At 48.0% G+C, this 14,270-nt stretch overlaps 1 protein-coding gene across 1 annotated transcript in view; it reads right to left on the reverse strand.

Moving 5' to 3' along the window:
* Positions 1-14,270, reverse strand: part of DOCK2 (dedicator of cytokinesis 2) — a 404,121-nt gene that overhangs the window by 45,265 nt on the left and 344,586 nt on the right. Inside the window, exons 33-34 of the mRNA XM_001500101.7 lie at positions 13,977-14,125; positions 5,306-5,391 (exon numbers count right to left, since the gene is read on the reverse strand). Coding sequence (XP_001500151.1) covers positions 5,306-5,391; positions 13,977-14,125 — 235 coding nt within the window. The remainder of the gene's footprint in view (positions 1-5,305; positions 5,392-13,976; positions 14,126-14,270) is intronic.

The following is a 14,270-nucleotide window of genomic DNA, read 5'->3' on the forward strand; positions in this document are numbered from 1 at the left end:
GGGAGAAAGACATAAAATAAAAAATATAAAAAGAATCATGCCTACCATCAGGTGGCCCACAGGCTAGGTGGGGAGAGACAGGTGGACCAAAATCTTGATTATGACTCCTTCTTATTAATCACTTATTCTGCACCAGGTACTAATCACTTTTCCTTAAGAAATCATCACAGTAATTCTGATAAGTAAAAGGTATTCCCCTCACTTTACAGATGAGGAGATCAAGGCTCAGAGAGGTTAAATGACCTTCCCAGTGTCACTCGGTAATAAGTGGTGACCGTGGGAATCAAGGCAATCACTGCTCAACATTGTCCTGCAGAGGAACACTGCCATGCGTTCTCAGACATTCGAGGAGACAAGATTCCCTGGGCTACCATTTGTTTCTGGCTACTCTCCCTGGGGCAGTTTAAGTCCAAGAGCTTCTAGGAGGGGAAACGGGAGAAAGGCAAGGACTTCAGAGGGTCATTTCCTCACAGAAGCCAAACCAGGCTGCAAGGAGGCGACGTCTCAGACTGTGGCCATGATGGGACCAATCCATCTTCACGGTGGGAGAAGCACCTGTTCCTGGGCTGTCAGTGAGAGATGCAAATTGCCCTGAGATTTAGGCCTGTCTGGCTCAGTCACAGCTGTGTCTGACTCCTTCTAGGACGGTCACTTCCAGCCCAGCTTCCCACCCTAACGACAATGCAACGAAGTTCCCTTGCAGAGTTTGCTGTGATTCCTCCCAGCCTCCAGGGCAGAAGGCATCTCAGGGCCTGAGCACGCCCAGACCAGTGGTCCTCTGTCCCGGCCGTGTGTTACACTCACCAGGAGGCCTTCATGAAGCTCAGCGCTCGCCTTGGGTCAATGACTTTGTATCTTTGGGCGTGGGAGCCAGGCAGCAGTGTTTTATTTTTTACGTTCTCCAGGTGATTCCAATGTGCAGCCGACATCAAGAACCACTGGTTGAGTCCTGCTTGGCAAATGTCAGTGTGCACGGAAATCATCTGGGCATTGTTTTAATCAATTCTGATTCAGCAGGTCTGGGTTAGGGCCTAAGAGTTTGCGTTTCTAACAAGCTCCCGGGTGATGCCAATGCTTTTGATCCTTTGAGAAGCAAGGATTTAGAAGAACAAAATTTTGGCTTTCTTAGTTTCTCTATTCTTTAGGCATGAGGTAAGAAACCCACTCATATGGTCTAGGATTAGTGAGATGGACGGGCAGATTGTTTTGAAATCATCTATGCATCCATCCATCCACCCATCCCCTCAACAAGTAATGTTCTGGGAACTAGGAATTCACTGACCTCTAGGAGAACACAGTCTAGCAGGGGAAACAGATATAGAAATAAAAACTAATCATAAAATATAATGATTCTGCCACTTATTGAATTCTTCCTGTGTTCCAGATGCTGTGCTAAGCCCGTTTTATTGATTATCTTGTTTAACACTCACAAAATCTCCTTGAGGTAGGCATTATTATAACCCTCAATTTATAGATGAGGCATGAGGCCCATAGAACTGAGTCTAATCTTGGTCCTGCCAAGGTCACACAGCTCGTCCTCTCCTTTGTGTCCCACAATGGGATATAAGTGACAATGAAAAAGAGCCGTGGGAGTCTGGAGGCGATGCAGATAATTCCTCACAGAGAGGAAGGAGGGATGGCAGAGCACTCCCACGCAGAGTCTATGCTCCTGCCTTCGGGGACAGAGGCTAGAGCGAGCTCACGCCGCCCTGGAGTCAACTCGCGCTCAGCACGGGAAGCCTTCAGAGAGGAGCCCAGGTCCACACCCTCTGTCGGTGCTGATGGAACTGGATTTTCACTTATTCTTTTAAAAACTATTTTTGGTGGTGAATATGATGCAGGCTATACAGAAGTTGAAAAAAAATGATTACATCTGAAATCTATATAATGCTATAAACCAATGTGACGGCAATAAAAAAGAAATTAAATAGAAGAAAATAAAGACATAAAAACTATGTATGGAGAGCCTCTTAGGACAATCCTCTTTCAGGTACTGAACTGGTTTGGGTGGGATCCAGGCCCCTGGAACATACATTCTCTGTCCCCTTCAGCCTTCCAGCCCCCTTGCCACTTCTAGATAAATTCCCAGACAGATGGAACATAGCAGGGTAGAATGTGTCTCATTACTCCATTCAATGTGGGACCCTCACAGAGGCAGACTGTAAGACAGATGCGGACTCACGAGAGTGGGATCCAAGGAGAGTGCTGAGGGTAGGGAGGAGTGGGATGCTGTGTAAGGTTGTACAGCTTGTGCACTGTGCAAGAGCACACGAAGGCTGCAATTCAGCCCCACTCCATGCCTTAAGCCTTGTGCCCTGATACAGGACTGCAGCTGCCACAGGAAGGGAAGCCCTGTTCTCTTCACAAAGGCACCATGTAATTACCAAGCTGTGTGCCCACAGTACTGTCTGCCCGGAGCAGGCCCTATATACCAGTGGAGGCCCTGAATGAGGGGCTGAGAAGAGGACTGGAGGAACTGAGGATGACTAAGCTGGAGGAGAAAAGACAGGTAGGCTCATGGCTTCAAACAGACACATCGCTATCCACCTGGAGAACAATAACAATTGCTGATATTTCTGGACTACCTACTAGGTATCAGAAACTGTGCTAAGCACTTTACATGACTTTTCTTGCTTAATCTCAACAAAAATTCTAAGAGCTGGATAGGATTTTGATCTCCAGGTTGCAGATAGGGAAACTGAGGCTCAGAAAGTTCAAAGGAAGGAGCAGGGACTGGGCCCTGGACCTTCTGATGGGGCCTGGACTCCTTGGGTTGGGCTTGATTAGTTTGGGAAAAATCATTCACACCTCTCTCAGGAAAAAAATAATGAGCTGTGTTTAATTTCCTCGACCTCTAAGGGCTCCTTTCACAAATAATCACTCAGGAAGGATTTGAAAATCCTGCGGATGGTCGGAAGACTGCCGCAGAGCCCCATCCGCTTATAAAAATGGAAACCGCCAGCGTCGTCACGGTTTCACTTCTGATCAATATTTAGATTTTCCTTCTTAGAACTTTAAGATAAACATTGACAGTCAAAAGGTCACTTTTCCCCTGGACAATCAGCCTAGATACGCATCTGAGGAGCAGGTGATGGGTTTCTCCTCCTAGCTCAGTGGTGTGTGCACTCTAGGTGTTTAGTGATGGCTGAGCACAGTGACAGGAAGGGGCTGCCTGGGGCTCCACTCTGCCTGCTGGGCAGGGCAGGGAGGGTCATTGTGAGGGTTAGAGCAAGGCCTTTAGTCTGCTTTTGTTGTTAAAGTTAAAATAGTCAAAAAAGATTGGGGAAAGAATTCAAAATCCGAGTTATTTCAGAGACTCATACAAATCAGAGAAACTACAATTAGGAGGAAAGTTGGGGTGTCTGAACCATATTCCTAAACTTTGGGAGAAGTCCTCCCGGGTAGGAGGAGAGATTACCAAGGTGTTAGAGACAGAAACTAGGAGCAAGGTGAGGGATCAAGTACACTTACTGAGCCTTTACCTGCTGTGTGCCAGATGACTTACAGCTATTCGGTCTCCAAAATAGTCACAGCAGGCTTATTATCCCCATTTTACAGATGGGGATACTGAGGCCAAAGATGCTGTGTGATTGGTCTAAAGTTGTGCAACTGCTAAGTGATAGAACCAGGATTAAAAGCCAATATCTTTCTTGAAAGATATGCAAATGGACAACATGCACATGACAAGATGCTTGGCATCCTGAGCCATGAAGGAAATGCAAATCAAAACAGCAATGAAATATCACTTCACGCCCACCAGGATGGCTATAATCAGTAAGACAGATATTAACAAGGGTTGAGGAGGATGTGGAGAAATTGGAACCCTCTGCACTGCTGGTAGGAATCTGAGTGGTGCAGTCACTTTGGAAAACAGTCTGATCATGTCTCAAAAGGATAAATATAGAGTTACCATAAGACACCGAAATTCCACTCCTAGGTATGTACCCAAGAAAACTGTAAACATGTGTCCACACAAAAACGTGTACATGAAAGCATCGTTCCTAATAGCCAAAAAGTGAAAACAGCCTGAAGGTCCATCGACTGATGAGTGAACAAACAAAATGGGGTATAACCAAACAGCAGAATATTATTCGATAAAAAGAATGGCAATCCAAAGGAATGAAGTACTGACCATGCTACTGCATGGATGAAGCTTGAAAAGATGCTGTGTGAAGAAGGCCGGCCACAAAGGACCATATATTATATGGTGACATTATACGAAATGTCCAGAATAGACAAATCCACAGAGACAGAAAGTAGGTGGACGGTGGGAGGGAGGGAGGATGATGGCTAAGGGGTTCCAGGCTTCTTTTAGGAGGTAAGAAAAATGCTCTAAAATTGACTGTGGTCATGATTGCACAGTTCTGTGAATATACGAACAGCCATTGAATTGCACACTTTAGGAGAATTGTATGGTATGTGAATTATATCTCAATAAGCTTTTAAAGCAAAACAGTGTCCTGATTGCAAGTCCAGTGCTCCTGGATACCATCCAGCATCTACCACCTCACCCAGGCCCGTGCTCTGGAGTCAGGCAGAGCTGGGTTCGGGTCCCAGCTTGTCCACCTAACTAGCTTGGCCTAGTTTCCTTGGCCAAGAGACTTCTCTGAGCCTCAGGAGCCACCTCTGTGACATAGGGATCAAAGAGAATAAATGCCACTAAATGAGACAATACACAGCACTTAGCACGGTAGCCATGCACTGCATGTGCTCCATGCATGTTGGCCATGACCAACAGTTGTCAAAAATTAAAAAGGCAAAAATAGAGGCTGGCCTGGTGGCGTAGTGGTTAAGTGCCTGCATGCCGCTTCGGTGGCCAGGGGTTCGTGGGTTCCGATCCCCGGAGCAGACCTACGCACCACTCATCAAGCCATGCTGAGGTGGCATCACACATACAAAATAGAGGAAAACTGACAGAGATGTTAGCTCAGGGGCAATCTTCCTCAAGCAAAAAGAGGAAGATTGGCAACAGATGTGAGCTCAGGACCAGTCTTCCTCACCAAAAAAGGGAAAAAATAGCAAGAATTATTCCACAGCTAAGAGAAAACAAAAACAAACATTTTGGTGGATTACTTCCCTCTCCCCAATACAAAATTTCTTTTTATCTGGTCCATTCCAACAATATCAAAAAGATAGCCACTCTAGAGAGAGATATGAGATTTCTTACAAAAATGGAGTTTCCCCAAGACTCACCAGCCTCTAGATTATCCCCAGGGAGGACAGAGCCATTGGAGCCCCCTGGAGTCCTGAGCCCTCCAGCCTAGGTCACCTTCCCTGCTCCTCCCATGCTGGGCGCTGAACTTACATTGACTCCAGCAGCTGCATATACTGCTCGTCCCCTCGGCCCCCTTCCACCTCGTGGTCCAGCTTGAGGATGATTTCATTTTCAAACTGAAGAAGTCAGAGATGAAAATCAACAACAACAACATTAGAAGGCTCAGTGTTGAAATCAGTCAATTCAGTATTTTAACCAAAGCTTTAGGGAGCACCCCTCATCTCCCAGGTTTAGTGCTGGGAACTGGGAATGCAAAATGCAACAGGATACGATGTGTGCCTTATAGGAGTTCCTAGAGAATGCAGAGGAAAAACTGATCATGAGCACTGGAGCAGAGAGATTGGCAGGAGGGAGAGAAGAGAGGGAGAGAGGGAGAAAGGGAGAGAGAAAGAGAGAGAAAGAGAGCAAGCGAGCTTGGCAGAGAGACACAGAGAGAGACAGAGAGGGAAAGGAGAGTCAGGAAAGGCTTCTCACGGCCCATGCCCTCTGAGGTTGTTCTCAAAGTTTACATGGAAATTTTGCAGGGAGATGAAAAGTGAAAGGGCATTTGAAGGAGAGGGTACAGGCACAGCATGTGCGAAGACACGCAGGCGTGTGACAGAGCATTGCATCTTCAGGGAACCACATGTTGTCACAGATGGCCATTATTTCTGCTGGTCTAGCATTCTTCTCTCCAGATTTTGGTGATCACGCTGGCCCTAATCTCAGTCTGGGGGATTCAGGCGAACTAACCACACCTCCCTAGCTCCAGGTGTGGCTACATGACACAGGCCCAGCTCCTAATCTATATCTTGCATCATCCAGACCCCAGCATTAACAAAGGCCCAGGTCAAGCCAGGGAGACGTAGATCCAAGGCTTGGTTGGGGCTCTGAGCAAAAAGAGTCTTTTGGCTCAATTTGAAGATGGAAGATTGTAAGCCTGAGGCTGCTGGAGATGGCCACAGTGAAAGAGCCTCCCTGAGAATGACGCCAGTACAGAGGAAAGCAGAGAGGAGGAGATGAAAACAGACTGAAACTTGATGCCATTTTTGAGGCCCTGAATCCAGCCATACCTGAAGCTGTCATATTTAATGAGCTGATGCCTCAGAGATCGAGTGGTGACAACTTAATGGTCAGAGATCAGACTTTGTAAGTGAAAGTAAATGTGTACCTACAGTTCTACCAAATCTTATGACACTAAAGCCAGAGAGTGTTATATCTTCCTATTTTCAATGTCAAGAACATCTCACTCAGTTGAGTTCATGACTTATTCAACATTTTGAAGGGCCATACAATGTCTGTAATGTAAAGTGGTTTGTACTGTTTTAATATCATGCTCTGATGAGTCTATCCAAATCATGCAGTCCACTGCCCCCCCACCCCCACCACCACATTTTACCACTAAATAAGAAACTGGCACCTGGAGAATGGAAGGGGACCCTTGGTGAAGGTCACCAAGGTCAAGGGAGCCCTTGGGTACTCATGGCTCCTAACCCAGCCTCTTCCCACTCAGTCCGCACAGTCACTCCATGAGGTCTGGAGGTCAAGGATTGCCTTTACGTGTGATAATGCATGAACAGCAGCCAGCCCCTGCTTGGCATCAGTCTCAGGAAGTGTCAGTTATTATCACAGTTACAGAAGTAGAGGCTCAGAGAGTTTAAGTGGCTTGTCTAAATCTCAGATGAATGGCAGAGATCTTTGGCACTCTTTCCAGCGCACAAAGGATCAAGCCCAGTCTAGTTAGTTGGAATCTCTAGGTGATGAAAGGCAGGGACCAGATTCACTTTTCCCCTGGTTCACATATCACCTGTGGTGCCATTGTTCTCTTACTTTTGTGTGCTGAGGGCCAAAGGAAAGGACCAGAAGCTTGTGCTGATACAACATAAATGAGAAAGAATGGCTTGTGAGTTTCCACAGTTAAGTTTTATGGAAGGAGATACATAAGGCCTGGAAGATGGGTAGGATTGTGATAAATATGAAAAGGGTGGGAGGAATGGAGTGAGCAGAGGTGTGGAGGTGGGAATATGGAGAAAAATGAGGACAGCAGTTCAGCTGGAGCAGAGTTCAAGAAAGAAAGGAAGAACAGAGACCTAGCTGGGGGCCAACCCAGTGAGGGTCTGGCTGCCAGTCTGCACATGAATCACACCCCTTATAGGATGCATGTTGTACATGTGAGTATCATCCACAGTCGGGGCTTGGGGGCTATCATAGTTAGAGATGTCTACTGTGCCAAGCCTCGGGCAGGAAGAAATATGCCCAGGGACTACGAGAGTGGGCTCTGATGCAAGACTGTCTGGCTTTCAATGTCTGCTCTGTTCCCTCCACCATCTTGGGAAAGCGAGTAGGTCCTCCTAACCCTCAGTTTCATAGTTTCCATCAGGGGTCAGCAAACACTTTCTGTAAAGGGCCACCGAGTAAATATGTTAGGCTTTGGGGTCAGACAGTCTCTGTAGTGACTCAACTCTGCTGTTGTAGCACAAAAGCAGCCAAAGATAACACATAAACAAATTGGCATGGCTGTATTCCAATAAAACTTTATTTACAAAGACAAGTGGCAGGACAGATGTGGCCTGTGGGCCATAGTTTGTGGATCCCCTATCAATATAATAGGCATAATAGTGGTACCAACAGCAAGGGGTAGTTAGGGGGCCTGGAGGAGATTATATACATAAAGCACGCCCTGGGTTTGCTCATCTACTTATGATTACGGCGGATGTTGTTATCACTGCTGAATGTTACTGGAAAGCAGCGCTGGGGGAGAAACTAGCATTGCTTCCTGTCTGAGCTGTTCAGTGGTGAATGCTGGCACGATTCCTCCTTGCAAGAGGAACTTTCCTTTGGAGCAGAGAAGCGGACGGGGTAAATAACTACTTGTCTCAGGGTCACAAAAGAGCCGCGGGGAGGGAAATTACAGGGTGCCAGGGGATGTGCAGAGCTGGCTGATGCCTCGCCACGCCTGAGCCCTCGGGGTGGGCTGGCGAGTGAAGGCCTCAGTCAAGCGTAGCCCAGGGCAGACTGGCCCTTCCTGCTCCTGGGCAGGCGCTGGGCTCAGGAGTGGCTGTGACCACAGCCTTTGGCATCAAACAGGTTTGGTTTGAGTCCTGCTTTGATTTTTTTCCCCCACCATGTGACCTTCGGCAAGTTAATAAGCCTTGCTGAGGCTCAGTTTTCTCACCTATTGAATAGAGATCTAAAACAGCACCTGCTTTATAGTGGCGCTGGGAGAAGTTAATGGGAAAACACATGTGAAAGGCCTTGCAGGGTGCCTGGTTCATAGTAAGTGCTCAGTAATGGTTAGCAATTATCATCATGGCATTGTCGATACTGTCCTCATCATTGGCATCGCAATCTCATTTAATCTTCACAACAGCCAACGGAAACGGATATCATCATCCCCATTTTACAAATGACGAAACTGAAGCAAAGGAGGACCTTCGTCTTGGGTTTCAAAGGATGGATGAACTTGACCTAGGTAGGCCCAAGGGTCCACCATATGCTCCCAAACATATACTATGCCATGTCACTGTGACAGGCCATACCCCCAACGTTGGCACTATGCAGAGCTTAGGACAAAGCTCCAGCTTCTCCAAATTAATTTCATTTTCATCTGCAGCTACACGACTGCATCACATCGCTGACTCCACCCCACCCCTGCGAGGTAGATGGTTGTAAAGGAGCATCCATGGGTTTCATTCACAGAAGTCAGATGCTACAGAGGCTCGATATGGATCTCGAGAAGCTCTACTCAGGAAAAGCAGCGTGGACTCCAGGAGCCCAGACCTAGTGGGCCTCCCTGTTCCATCAGAATGGCCTCACCTGGGCCTCCCACCTGCATCAAGCCCTCCCTGCACCACTTCTGCTGCCTCTCCTGTCTGCGTTAGAACGCCCTGGCTATTTTCATCATCCTGTTTGCCTAGAACCCTGACGAAGTAAAATCTAGGGAACAAGAGCTCTTCCTCAAATGGATGGTGCTGACTTTGGCCTGGGAGGAGCAGAGATGGTGTGAAAGGCCAGGAGGGCAGAGAGATAACAAGAATGAAACCGACACCTGTAAGGCAGTCTTTGGCCTCCTTCGTTAATGAAATGCAGGTTGTCCTGGGGTGGGCAGTGGCAGACTTGGGAGGAAGCTGGAGAAGGCAATGTCACGTGAGAAGGGATGCCTGGGGGAGTCAGTCTAGCTTCCTAATTTTCTTTGAGTTATCTCTTCTCTGCCTGCTCCAGTTCATCCCCCATGGAACTCGGGTTTGGGAACCTATAATGGTATTATGATATCCATTTTACAGATAGAGAAACTGAGGCTGAGAGAGGTTAAATAACTTACGCAAATTTCTTCTGTTTATAAGCAGCAAGTCTGACTCCAAACCACAGTGTCCAAAAGACAGTAGGTGCTCAGTACATATTTGTCGAATTGATTTGCTGTTTTCCACATTATGTTCTAAGCCATCTGAAGCACCAACTTACTCCATGCCGAGACTTAGTCTCAGTGGAATCTGCCAAACTGATATCTCTGCCAGTTAATTCATTCAACAAGCAATTATTGAGCTCCTGCTGTGTTCCAGGGACGTTATAGATGCTGCTGTCCAATGCCCTTACCTCTTTTTCTTTGAGAGAGGGGTTCTCTCTGGGACCTCCTGCCTGTTGCGGGTTCAGACCCTCAGGATGATGGGCGCACCCAGGCCTGTTCTACCATCTGCATCATAGGTAGCAGCTCTCCTTAGTCTCTATGCCCCAGGACCCCTACCCCTCCCCACTAACTTCATCCAGAAAGCCCACAGCTCCTCCCCTCCACAAAGAATGGGTCAGCAAGACAGCCGGTCTACCCAGGCCCAGGGGGCTACTCAAGCAGTGGTCAGGCCCCCTCATTACCCTACACTATAAAAACATTCGCTGGAATGTTTCTCTCTATGCTGAGGCTATTCCCCTGAAATGTGGTGGGATGGGGATCTAAATGCCTCCATTCATCCTGGGAATGTTGACATGGTATACATAACATTCATGTCAGGCACTGACAGGTGCTGGGAGACTGACTTTGGCCCTGAAAGATCTCATAGTCTCCTCATGGGGACAGACCTATGATGAAGACAGCAGGTCATCGTACTGTATGAGACAAGTGATATGCCCATGCCCCATGCAGGCAGGACAAGAGGCATTTCACCCTGACTGGGGCATGGCCATGCCAGCCACAGTGTGGCCAACCCAAGGCCCCTCTTACTGAAACCACCCTGTCCACAGCCCCACCAAAGGAATGGTGGAGTGTACTAGGGATGGGGCCTGCAGTCCTAGGCAAGGACAGGGACCCTGAGATTGTCTGAGGGGAAGCGCTGTATCATTGGGGGTAAAGGTTATCAGCCAAACGCATTAGCTCCCTAATTCAGGCTAGAGGAGGAGACAGGGAGATCTGGCAATGAGGCTGCAAAAGAAACTCAGAGCAGAAAGAAAGATTACCCTGGAGCCTCGTCCTCCCTACCCCCATCCCTGAGCCCCTCAGAGTCGAACCCCTCCGTGTCCCAGTTCCAGCCCATGCACATCCTGCTTGAGCACATCTGTGACTTGCCACCAGATGAACCACTGCTCCAGGATCAGGAAAGGCTTTTCCAAAACATGAGGCCTCAGCTGAAGGATGACTAGGGTCTTTTCAAGTGAAGAAATCAAAGGAAGAGCCCAAGCAAAGGACTGACAGCAAATGAACTGCCTGACACTGGGCATCAGGCCATGGGGCCTGGTGTGAGCTGGGCGCAAAGGCTCTGCTCATTTTCCTCTTGGCTCTGCTATTCCTTTAAGAAACTCAAAGTTTAGAAGAGAACTCTGTCATCTTCCCGGCACCTGGTTCTTCTCTTTGCTGATTACTTTGGCATCACGCACTAATGCCAGTGTGCACACAAGGCCCCCTGGATTTCAGACCCAAGTTCTGGGGTTCACTCTGGATCCAGCCATCAGGGCTGCTTGGGGCTCATGGGGGCCTTGCCTCCTCCATTTCCTGGGACACCTTCCTTGGCTGACTACTCTGAACCATATAGCCACACCTGGGTCTGCTCATCCCACGGCTGAGCACACACCAAGCACGCCAGCTGGGTTTCACATGGGAAGCTGCCCATTAGTTGAGCTGATTGTCCTGCCTCTTTTGATAAGAGAGAAATGAAGATAAGCAACTGTAGGAACATACTGACAGTGAACACATACCTAGGGTGAGGAGCCCAAGGAAGACCTCGCTCATGGAAAATAGGTGGGTGCATGTCAGAGGGATGTTGCAATAAGGAAATCCTACAGGACAGTAAAGTCACACTCCAGGCAAGCCTCTGAAGACATGAGGCCACCAAACACAACTGTCAGGTCGTGGTCCAGAAATGACTGGGCTCACCTCTCTTGAGGACCATCAGGTACTTGGAGAATTTCTTTTGCACACCTGTTCCCAGGGCATTTTCTAAGCCAGCTGGTGCCCACACCTTCAGAGGGAGTGCTGATCCAAGGGTAAGCAGGACACCCTTCATCTCATATTGTGTGCCCTTTACGTGTCCCCAAGCTTCACAGATTTCGCTTCCTCCTTAAAAGGCAGCAGATTCCAAAGTGCTTTCCAACACTCAGCCCAGGGTTTCACCTTCCACTTTTCTCCATCCAAGCTGGTTGGATATGGTTTCTTTCTCCATGTGAATCCCTCAGCCTTTTTTTTTGGTTTTTCCCCACAGGCTCCTTGCAGAAGAGGCAGCTAGTCACTGGCCTTTCTGGGACTAGAGAGCCCCTGCTAACTGCTGAGTGAGGAGAGGACCCTATCACAGCGGTATAATCACAGCCAACTAATCTCTTTTTCCTCTCAGAACAAAATTTTCCAAAGTGATTGACAGAATGGTGAGTCCAACAGACATTTCTTGCACAAATACATTTGAGAAATTAAACAGGTCTGTTTATTGTGGGACCTCTCAGTGCCTTGACTATGTTAATGTGCACTGAAAATCTCCAAGGGTTATGATACACAGTGGCTTCCTAAGGTACTTAACCTGGAAACCCTTCCCCCTAGAGCATCTGGTGGGGTTAGTGGTCCATGGAACATATTCTGAGAAAGCATGCTTTAGAGGATGCCATTCATTCTTTCATTCCGTCAACATTTACTGTGACCATACTGGTGGCTGGATGGTGAAGTGGGCAAAACATGGGTTTAGAATCATCATGACCTGTGTGTTGCAGCCTCTGCTCTGCCTCTTTCTTGATGTGTGACTTCACCTCTCTAAGCCTCAGTGTTTCCATCTTTAAAATGGGGATGATAATGCTACCTACCTCACAGGGTTGTAATAAAAAAGAATACATGAACTAATGAATGGAAAGTGCTTATAGTGCCTGGCACACAGTATACACATGGTTAAAGGCAGTCATTGCTGTCATTGTCATCAGTGTCACTTTCATTAGATGAGGATGAAGAAGACAGGAAAATGCACAGAAGAGAGTATAATGCAAGGCAGTATATAATAATCATACCTCACACAGATCAAATGACATAGGAATAGACAGCAAAGACCTCTTAAAGGATATAGCATTGGGATGGGTTTTGCAGGATCAGTAGGAGTTTAGAAGGTGTTGGCACACAGGACTGTGAACGCGGCAGAGAAGCAGCAGAAGAGGAAAGGCGTGAAGGAAGACACTCACCAAAGCCACACAATTCAGGTGAGCTGCGGGGATGTCTGAAGAATAGGTGAGGTGTGGGAAAGAGCTGGAGAAACTGGCTAAATAGTTTGACTGAAGGCCAGAGCTAGGAGGGCCCTGAATGCAGGCGGAAGGGTTTGGACTCCACTGGGTGAGGATTAGAGAAACGAGCAAGGGAGGGGTAAAATCCCTGAGAATTTTAAGGAAAAGCTATTTGGAATCTGCTGCCTTTTAAGTGCTGGAGCAGGGGATGGTACAGAATGAGAGGCAGAAATGCGGGGGGGGGGGGGGGGGGGCGCGGGGAGGAACTGAGTTAGGGGTAAAACGAGGTGAGAAGCGGGCAGAGAGGACAGGAGGGCGAGGTCTGAGGAACTGTTAAGGCAGCCTCAGCGGCAGGACAGAACGACCAACCTCCCTAAGCTGGGGGAAACTACTGAACATTGCCAGAGCCTAGCGTGGAAATGGGTGCTTATTCCACTCTCAAAGGCTTCTGGAGTGACTGGGCCCATAAAATGGTCCTCATCCTTCAAGTTTGATGGGATTTTCAATGAAAATACTTGGCCAATGATCCTCGCGGTTTACACGCGTTGCTCCCTCCCTGCCCGCTGGGGAAAGCCTCCTGCTCCCGCGGCAGACCCACAGGTCCCTCCTGAGCAGCTGGCTTCTAACTCCCCTTGCTGTCAACTTGCATACGTGGTAGGGTCAGCTCTTTCCAGACAGCACAGATCTTCCAAGTGATCCCAGAAAAGCAAGTGCTGGACAGAGGTGGGCCCGAGATTGGGCAGGAGGGGTAGGCCTGCAGACACTCCTTGAGGCAACTCTCAGGGAGAGAACTAGGATTCTCATTGATAAAGGGACCCAGCTGATACATGGCAGGAAAGTGCATTTAAATCTTGGCCTCGGGCAGGAAAACGTGATAGAATACTGACCAAATCCGATCTGCCAGCTCATTCCGGGCACATGAATAAACGTCCCCAGCCTACCGTCAAGCCTCTGAATGAAGCCTGGGCAGATGGAACGAGGATATCATTATGAGGAAATGGGCTGGGGATTAGGGATGCTGGCATGAGTTTCCAGCCTCATTTTTTACCTTTTTGAAATCGCCACTCCTTTGATATTCACACAGCATCATGTCGAAGAAGATTGGTATGGTGGCTTTCCGGAGCTCAGCCTCAGGGATAAGTGTCATCTCTAATATAGGTCCCACCATGCCAGGGATGAAGCAGATTTTGTTCTGGCCTGAAAGAGAAGAGGGACACGGACGCATAAAACAGTTTTCCTGATGCACAGGTCCTCCTCAGACCAAGCCTCAGGAAAGAAAAAAGGGAGGCAGGATAGTTAAAACAATAGTTAACATTCATCCGGTTGTTTACCAGGAGCTGGG

Source organism: Equus caballus, chromosome 14 (assembly GCF_041296265.1).
Source record: "Equus caballus isolate H_3958 breed thoroughbred chromosome 14, TB-T2T, whole genome shotgun sequence".
NCBI lineage: Eukaryota > Metazoa > Chordata > Mammalia > Perissodactyla > Equidae > Equus > Equus caballus.